Raw genomic sequence first — 8,889 nt, forward strand, 5'->3', positions numbered from 1 at the left:
TTAGAACCATTCGATCCTGATCACGTATGTATGCTCCCTGCTCTGGTCCCTCAGGGGCTGCCTCGTGCCAGGGGGCCTCCTGCTTGACCACACGCTCTCTGCTTCTCTCTTTGGTTGCACAGCGGAGAATCTGGAGCAGGGAAGACTGTGAACACAAAACGTGTCATCCAGTACTTTGCAACAATTGCAGCAAGCGGGGAGAAGAAGAAAGAAGAGCAGTCAGGCAAAATGCAGGTAAATTAATAGACATTGGGTTGAATCAATGCTTTCCTCTGTTTCTGACATGATGTTTTTGGAAGGAAAACCAGCAATAATTGTTATCCTGCAGGGAACGCTTGAGGATCAAATCATCAGCGCTAACCCACTGCTGGAGGCCTTTGGAAATGCCAAGACTGTGAGGAACGACAACTCCTCACGCTTTGTAAGTTGTTGCTTTGGACAAAATCTCTCCTCACTATAACAATAGCGATGGGCTAGTGGTATTCTCACATAAGGAGATGACAGTGAAATACATCTTGGCTGAAATGCTGCTGTTTCTTTTTAACAGGGCAAATTCATCAGAATCCACTTTGGGGCCACAGGCAAACTGGCTTCTGCTGACATTGAAACTTGTAAGACACTCTCCTGGCCTGATCCCTTTCCTTCCTAAATTCTCACCTCTGAGTACAGTCTCGTGCTAACTGTGTCCTACCATCTGCCAGATCTGCTGGAGAAATCCAGAGTCACTTTCCAGCTCAAGGCAGAAAGAAGCTACCACATATTCTATCAGATCACCTCCAACAAGAAGCCAGAGCTAATAGGTAGGAGGCTTTGGAGAAAGATCACTGAGCAACATTTAACTACATACAAAACCAATGACATTTAACCCATGAACCTGTTTGTTTTCAGAAATGCTTCTCATTACCACTAACCCATATGACTACCCTTTTGTGAGTCAAGGTGAGATCACTGTTCCCAGCATTGATGACAAGGAGGAGCTGATGGCTACAGATGTAAGTAACATACAAAGCAGGTCAACAGATACAGGTCATATATCACATAATATGCAAATACTTTGCTGATTGTATTACCAGAGTGCCATTGATATCCTGGGCTTCAGTGCTGATGAAAAGACAGCCATCTACAAGCTGACAGGGGCTGTCATGCACTATGGAAACTTGAAGTTCAAGCAGAAACCAAGAGAGGAGCAGGCAGAGCCTGATGGCACTGAAGGTATTATCAAACTCCCTTCTGTAAGCTACTATACAACAGCAAAAGTTGTTCTTTGTTGGACTTTAGGATCCTAAGGAAAACAGTAAGCTAGAAAAATAACGTCTTTTGTCCTCTTCTCAGTACATCAGGTTCCCTTATCTCAGGACTTTTGTATCTTATGCTATGAACAATTAGTGTTTTAAAGTGTCCTTTTTACACTTGCAGGAAGTCAAGAGCAATGGATATCCTTCCTGTATGATTATTAGTCATTTCTTTGTAAGAATCTGGCTTGCAATTGCGAAACAGCCAAGTGGTTTGGCTTTAAGAGGGTGGGGGACCATGTTCCCATTCACTCTTACCTGTCAGACATTTAGGGAACTCTGATGTGAGAGGTGCATTTGATTCCTTTCCTTTGTTGGTGCAGGACCTACTACCCATGTCTCCAGCTTTCTGGGCAATGGCTCCTGTTGTTAAAGGACAATGCAGAAAGTGGGAAGTTCTGTAGGTAAAAAGGTGAAACCCAGTGAATTTCACCAAACATCAGAAACCAAAGCTCAGAAAGGGCTGTTAGACTCTGGGTCTGAAAGTGAACAGATAACGTACCTGTGTTCCACCCTAAATACTGGGTTGTTTGATAACCTGAATGTTGATCAGCACCTGACTGGTGGCACTGCAGCTCACGAAATACACATGTTCTACAAATACGCAGACTGGCAAGCCACAGCTTTCAGTTTTGTGCCAGGAGATTTTTGAAAACATCGTTACTTTCTACATGCTTCAACGAAGATTTTTGAATGTGAATTCTTCTCGATACGCATTTTTAAGCTTTATAAGCATTATGATGACTTTGCTGTTACCAAGATTCCCTCATCTATGAGAGTCAACTGAAAGACTTCAAAGAACAGAACTCTGAATCTAGCAGCCTTTAGGGAGGAGTCCAGGATTCAAAGTCTATGTGACACTAAATTCTTCTTTTTTTTCTCTGTCTTTTTAGTTGCTGACAAGGCTGCCTACCTCATGGGTCTGAATTCAGCAGACATGCTCAAGGCACTCTGCTACCCCCGAGTCAAGGTGGGGAATGAATATGTGACCAAAGGTCAAACTGCGCAGCAGGTGAGGAATGTGGTAACCTGGAATCATGTTTAGAATGAAGATGGTTTTGATTCTCCTCTGCTCTCTAGGCATTTATTCTCCTCTAACTGCAGCTATTTATTTTTCTTACAGGTGCACAATGCTGTAGGTGCTCTGGCAAAGGCTGTCTATGAGAGGATGTTCTTGTGGATGGTTGTTCGTATCAACCAACAGCTGGATACAAAGCAGCCCAGACAGTACTTCATTGGTGTCCTGGACATTGCTGGCTTTGAGATCTTTGATGTAAGTAACAAAGATTAGGTAAGAGCTATTTGGAAGTGAACACTGAGTACTATGGTCACTCTGAGATATATTTTTAAAGAATACATAGTATCATCACATAAGTATTTGCAGCTATTTGGCTTTTTTCTCATGAAATAAAAAAATAATCTTTCAAAAGGCTTGTCATATTTCAGGTTGTACAAACTCAAAAGTAGAGAACGGTCCAATAAGAAAAATGTCTTAGTTAAAATGATGAAGGAGAAGAGAGTATAAGAACATGTATACCATGATAAGCCTAAGCTTGATTTTTTATCTCCCCATAACTTGGTCTCAGATTATACAGTAAATGTATTTTATCCTCACACATTTAGCAACGGAAAAAAAAGTAATCCTTGTGTACAATTATTTCAATGGATTTCTCTTTATGTTTCATTGCATGGACATAAAGGGGACTGAAGAAATTCACAGACTTGACAATGAAGCCAACAAAACTGCATTCCTTATTTTTAAAGGATGAGGGTTTGCAATTATGGCTGGCTTATGAATATATGGATCTTTCTTATCTATTTCCAGTTCAACAGCTTTGAGCAGCTGTGCATCAACTTCACCAATGAGAAACTGCAACAGTTCTTCAACCACCACATGTTTGTGCTGGAGCAGGAGGAGTACAAGAAGGAAGGAATTGAATGGACATTCATTGACTTTGGGATGGACCTGGCTGCCTGCATTGAGCTCATTGAGAAGGTATCCTTCCTTTGAAATGCACTACATGGGTAAATTCTATGATTACTTAGTGTCATATTTTCAAAGGGACCTTCTATGCTCATGTCCAAATATTCAGCGTTTGTTATTTAAAACACATTGTCCTGTAGTTTATTTTTTTCTTTGAAGTGTGACATGAAGGACATTTCACACAGCTTTGTGAAATGGCAGCTTTGTGGCAGCAAGTCTGTACTGATCTCCTTTCAAATGCCAAAAGATTCTTAAACTCCCAGTAAGACTGTTCTTCCAAAACAGAGTCCGTTCTCTCTGCTATGTCCACGTCTTTTGTACTGAGGAGCCAAGAACTGGACACAGCACTCCAGGTGGTTCTCACCAGAGCTGAGTAGAGGCTGATCACTCAGCAACACTCTTCAATGCAGCCCAGGATGAGTTGGCTGCCTTTGCCACAAGGGTGCGTTGTTGTCTAAGACATCTGTGTGTGCTCTGACTCCCTCTGGGTAAGAAAGTAGTGCTCTGATTCTTTAAAGCACATTCTCAACACAACCTACGTGACTTTCCGTTAGTCTTTATGATTCATCCGGGGTTAGAGCATGTAAGTATCACTGTACTTAATCTCCCTTTCTAGCAGAAAATGTAACTGAATTATAATCGTTTCCAATGTGTATCTCAGCCTGTGTTCTGCTACTCTGCCTAGTTGAAGGTCGTTATCGCCCTGAAAACTAAATTACAGTCTGTCTCCCTTGTGCATTTCTTCCAGCCCATGGGCATCTTCTCCATCCTGGAAGAGGAGTGCATGTTCCCCAAGGCAACTGACACCTCTTTCAAGAACAAGCTGTATGACCAGCATCTGGGCAAGTCCAGCAACTTCCAGAAGCCAAAGCCTACCAAAGGCAAGGTTGAGGCCCACTTCTCGCTGGTGCACTATGCTGGCACGGTGGACTACAACATCACTGGCTGGCTTGAGAAGAACAAAGACCCTCTGAATGAAACAGTCATTGGGCTGTACCAGAAATCGTCATTGAAAACATTGGCCTTACTTTTTGCCAACTATGGTGGAGCAGATGCAGGTTGGTCCTATATTTGCACTCAGGTACACCTTAAAAAAGGAATCATGAAAGGCAAAAGCAAAAATCTAAAACCTGTTTTATTTATTTTCAATTTTGCAGAGGCTAGTGCTGGCAAGAAAGGTGCCAAGAAGAAGGGTTCTTCCTTCCAGACTGTCTCCGCTCTTTTCCGAGTACGGTAGAGTTTTCACTGCTTTTTCTTAAGATGAGGGATAAACCCCACGTTTAAAATGGCTAGTCTTTCTTTTTTTTTTTTTTTTTTGGTTTTGTTGAGCTGAAATATTCTGAAGCTCTTGCAACACCTTTTGCTGTAATCTGTTTATGCTCCAATTCACTGAATGCACGAATCTTCTGTTTTTCCACTTGTCCTAGGGTGATGTTCCCAGATGGAAAATGCCATACAGAAAACTTCTAAAATATACCATCTTTCCCTCAGGTGCCCACCTCTGGCTTCAGCACCTTTTATTGCCCTTCAACAACATTTTGCCCACTGGACTGGAGAATGACCTGTTTGCTCCATTCATATGTTTGTTTTTCCTCTGTGATTCAGGGATCAGTTTCTTATAGTTGAAATACCACCACTCCTTGAGTTATGGATTTTTAAGATGTCATTTACTTGGCAGTGCTTTGTCATAACCAAGGCTTGCTGCCTGTCTGCTCCATACACTTCTGCCTGTTGAAACACCTAGCTTCTCCTGAGGTTATTTGTTACCATATTCATCCTTCATTTAGGACTCCCTTCTTGATATAGCCTAGTTTCTTCAACAGGTCTGCTGTCATATATTCCTGATCACCTGACAGCGTCTAGCCAGTGCTCTGAAACAGGACGTGGGCCTTATTCTCATCCTACCTTACAAGATAAAAATATAAAACTCAGCTTGTCATTTTTGTTCCTTTTGCCTTCAGCGAGGAAATCAGGAAGGTTCTATGTAGTGTGTTCCATACAACCCATCTTGAATGCCTACTTGTAATATGCTTGATTATTCAGCAGATTATTCAGAGGAACTTTATACATTAAGTTAATAGCTGCAAAGATCTGTGGAAAGTTAGAAAAACTGGTGCAGGGGGCTTCAGTTCAGGATTCTGCAAGCTGGTTTTTGTCTCATGATCTCATTTCAGAGGGCTTGATGCTTATAGTGGAAATTACATTTGCTAACATAAACTCTCACTAATACCTTTCCCAGGAGAATTTAAACAAGCTGATGACCAATCTGAGAAGCACCCACCCCCACTTCGTACGCTGCATCATCCCAAACGAAACAAAAACACCTGGTAAGATACTCACATATAGAAGGTTTTCAGTATGGTGCAGCTCTTCCCCTCTGTATTACAGAACATAGCATATATTTGTGCTCTGAATTGCTAGGTGCCATGGAACATGAGCTAGTGCTTCACCAGCTGCGGTGTAACGGCGTGCTGGAAGGCATCAGGATTTGCAGGAAGGGATTTCCCAACAGAGTCCTGTATGCAGATTTTAAACAAAGGTCAGACTTCTTCTTATTGGATCATTTTGTCCATTTTAAGTAGCTTGTGAAATTAAAGTTTCACTTCTGGTAACTAGAGCCTTATTTAAAGTTTATGTTCTGAACAGTTCTTAGGCTCTTTCTTGGAGTGTACCAGCCAATTGGTCTCAACAATGGACCTCTTTATATTCATAGTATCATAGAATCATTTAGGTTGGAAAAGACCCTTAAGATCACTGAGTCCAGTGCAAGTCCTTCTATTTTCTCCCCCAGATATAAAGTATTAAATGCAAGTGCTATCCCAGAGGGACAGTTCATTGACAGCAAGAAGGCTTGTGAGAAACTTCTTGGATCAATTGACATAGACCACACTCAATACAAATTTGGTCACACCAAGGTACAAAACTGTTTCAATTTTTAGTTTGTGTGGCTTGAGAATGGTACTCAGATTCTCCAGGCAGCATGTGAAATGATCAAATAGTGTATTTAAAAGAGATCATCTAAGTACTTATTTACTCAACACTTGAATAAAACTTAAATTCATTGCCATAGGATGATTTAATTAAGGGATAATTAAGGTTCCTAATTTAAGACAAAATTGTACAGTAAAAAAATCAAGGGTTAATAAAAGCAAAAGCAAAATGTCTGGCTATTATAATTCCTCAACTGCAGGTAACTGGAAGCTTGGAGATACAAAAGAGAGTCTGCCACTACATACATTTTTTGTGCTTTTGCTCTTTTTCTTAAGTTCTGATATTATCTGCCATGGAGAACAGGGTACTGGGATAAACTGAATAACAAGCACATACACTGCACCTATTTTGTTGTTCTTACCAAAGGTGTTCTTCAAAGCTGGGCTGGTAGGCCTCTTGGAAGAGATGAGGGATGAGAAGCTGGCACAGCTCATCACCCGCACACAAGCCAGGTGCAGGGGCTTCCTGATGAGAGTGGAGTACCAGAGAATGGTGGAGAGGAGGTAGACATTTCTTCAAATTAGGTTCACTGTATGTGGCTTATTAGGTCATCATCATCTAAATACTTCATATTAATTTGACTTACCTTCCAGAGAGTCCATCTTTTGCATCCAGTACAATATTCGTGCATTCATGAATGTGAAGCACTGGCCCTGGATGAAGCTGTTCTTCAAGATCAATCCCTTGCTGAAGAGTTCAGAATCTGAGGAGGAGATGGCCAACATGAAACAAGAGTTTGAGAAAACCAAGGAAGAGCTTGCAAAGTCTGAGGCAAAGAGGAAGGAGCTGGAGGAGAAAATGGTGAAACTGGTGCAGGAGAAAAATGACCTGCAGCTCCAAGTGCAGGCTGTGCGTACTACCAGTATGCCTCATCCTAAGTGCATTGTGACTAGCAGGCTGAAGTTTAGAGCTACATTTTCAAAAGACACATAGAAATTACAAATTAATGAAATTCAACTGTATTTCATTAAGTGGTGCATATAACTAGCTTCATAAGGACTCAGGAGGCTGCAGTTAAGATAATACATGGGTGAGACTTTTCTGAGGTCTCTATCATTTACATTCAGTTAAACTGCATTAGACCAAACAGGAAACATTTACATTTATTATATGATATTCTCCTAGGACTTTTTTCCTACCTCTCCAAAATTGAGTATAACTATCCCTATACAAACCTGACTAGGAATTCTTAGGACAACTTAAAAGGACATCTATTTCACATATTTATCCTCCAAGATGTTTCTTACCAGTGTAGGTGGTGACATAGATGTTACAAACATAACTATGTTGTAACACTGAACTAACTGAGAGGAAATGGAGTTTAATATTCTCACTTGCCCTCCTAAATCATTCAGTACCATTACCTAAAATTATGTGCTACATCTGCATTGTTTTAATACTGTGCCTTCTAAATTAAATCATTCACAGAATAGAAAAACCTGTATCTTCAAAGTAACACTATGCAGCATATGTGGCATATAGGAAAATCTCTTTTTAAAGTATCTTGAACTGTAAAAAGATGAAAAAATCCACATGCTGCTAAGAATACCTTTCTTCCTTTTGTATTATTTCTGCTAGACTGAGTATTTAGACAAAGTATAACAAGTACCCCAGGACATCTGTTGCAAAAAAAAAGCCTAGAGACAAACTTCTCGGCAACTATTTTTCTTCTTAGGTGATGAGAGTCTCTCAGAGAAAAGTCATCTATGTTAGATGAGTATTTTTGGGCTGTGGTGATGAAAATCTAAATGAGAAACAATTGTTCCAGAAAAACAGTAGGGTGAAAAAAAGAGAAATACAGGAATCACATGAGCATAACTGTGGTATTTATGTGCAGCTTGGAATACGTTTATGACTTGGCACTTCATAAATGTGAGAGGTATTCCTATAATTAAACCCAAATATATGTACTTTGTTCTAATGTTTAATATTATGGGATAATATTGGATCCAATACCTTGCAAAAATACCTGGCTCTTCATGCAGATTGAAAAGAATTTTATTCACTTTTAGCTTTCAAAATTGTCTGTTTCAAAGCTAACAATATGCAATCAATTCTATATTATATTTCATTCTGTTGGAACATAAACAAAATTTTTAATGACAAATTTACTGCACAGGACCCTGAACTATGAAGGTAAGCACCTCAATATCGCCTTAAAAAATGTATCCCTAAAACCACTATTTTCCTACCAGGAAGCTGATGCTTTGGCTGATGCTGAGGAAAGATGTGACCAGCTCATCAAAACCAAAATCCAATTGGAAGCAAAAGTTAAAGAGGTGACTGAGAGGGCTGAGGATGAAGAGGAAATAAATGCTGAGCTGACAGCCAAGAAGCGGAAACTGGAGGATGAATGCTCAGAGTTGAAGAAAGATATTGATGACCTTGAGTTAACACTGGCCAAGGTTGAAAAGGAAAAACATGCCACTGAAAACAAGGTATGAGGCAGAAGATGACACTGTCGCTCCAGAGAAGATGTTTTGTTATACATGATAAAGTTTTAAACAACATTTTTAATTTGCACTTGCTCCCTTCTTCTCAAAGGTAAAAAACCTCACAGAGGAGATGGCAGCCCTGGACGAGACCATTGTCAAGCTGACGAAAGAGAAGAAAGCCCTCCAA

At 40.3% G+C, this 8,889-nt stretch overlaps 1 protein-coding gene across 1 annotated transcript in view; it reads left to right on the forward strand.

Moving 5' to 3' along the window:
- The window catches only part of LOC104405515 (myosin heavy chain, skeletal muscle, adult-like), a gene marked incomplete at its 3' end in the record, with an annotated part of 10,190 nt that extends 1,304 nt beyond the window's left edge, over positions 1–8,886 (forward strand). The window contains 18 exon segments of the mRNA XM_010014247.1: positions 123–234; positions 329–421; positions 548–611; positions 702–800; positions 889–992; positions 1,074–1,212; positions 2,186–2,304; positions 2,416–2,565; positions 3,118–3,288; positions 4,025–4,334; positions 4,434–4,504; positions 5,516–5,603; positions 5,698–5,815; positions 6,068–6,191; positions 6,634–6,770; positions 6,861–7,116; positions 8,463–8,705; positions 8,812–8,886. Coding sequence (XP_010012549.1) covers positions 123–234; positions 329–421; positions 548–611; positions 702–800; positions 889–992; positions 1,074–1,212; positions 2,186–2,304; positions 2,416–2,565; positions 3,118–3,288; positions 4,025–4,334; positions 4,434–4,504; positions 5,516–5,603; positions 5,698–5,815; positions 6,068–6,191; positions 6,634–6,770; positions 6,861–7,116; positions 8,463–8,705; positions 8,812–8,886 — 2,473 coding nt within the window.
- Positions 8,887–8,889: the final 3 nt, after the last annotated feature.

The sequence above is a fragment of the Nestor notabilis genome, unplaced genomic scaffold (genome assembly GCF_000696875.1).
Source record: "Nestor notabilis isolate BGI_N333 unplaced genomic scaffold, ASM69687v1 scaffold7315, whole genome shotgun sequence".
NCBI lineage: Eukaryota > Metazoa > Chordata > Aves > Psittaciformes > Psittacidae > Nestor > Nestor notabilis.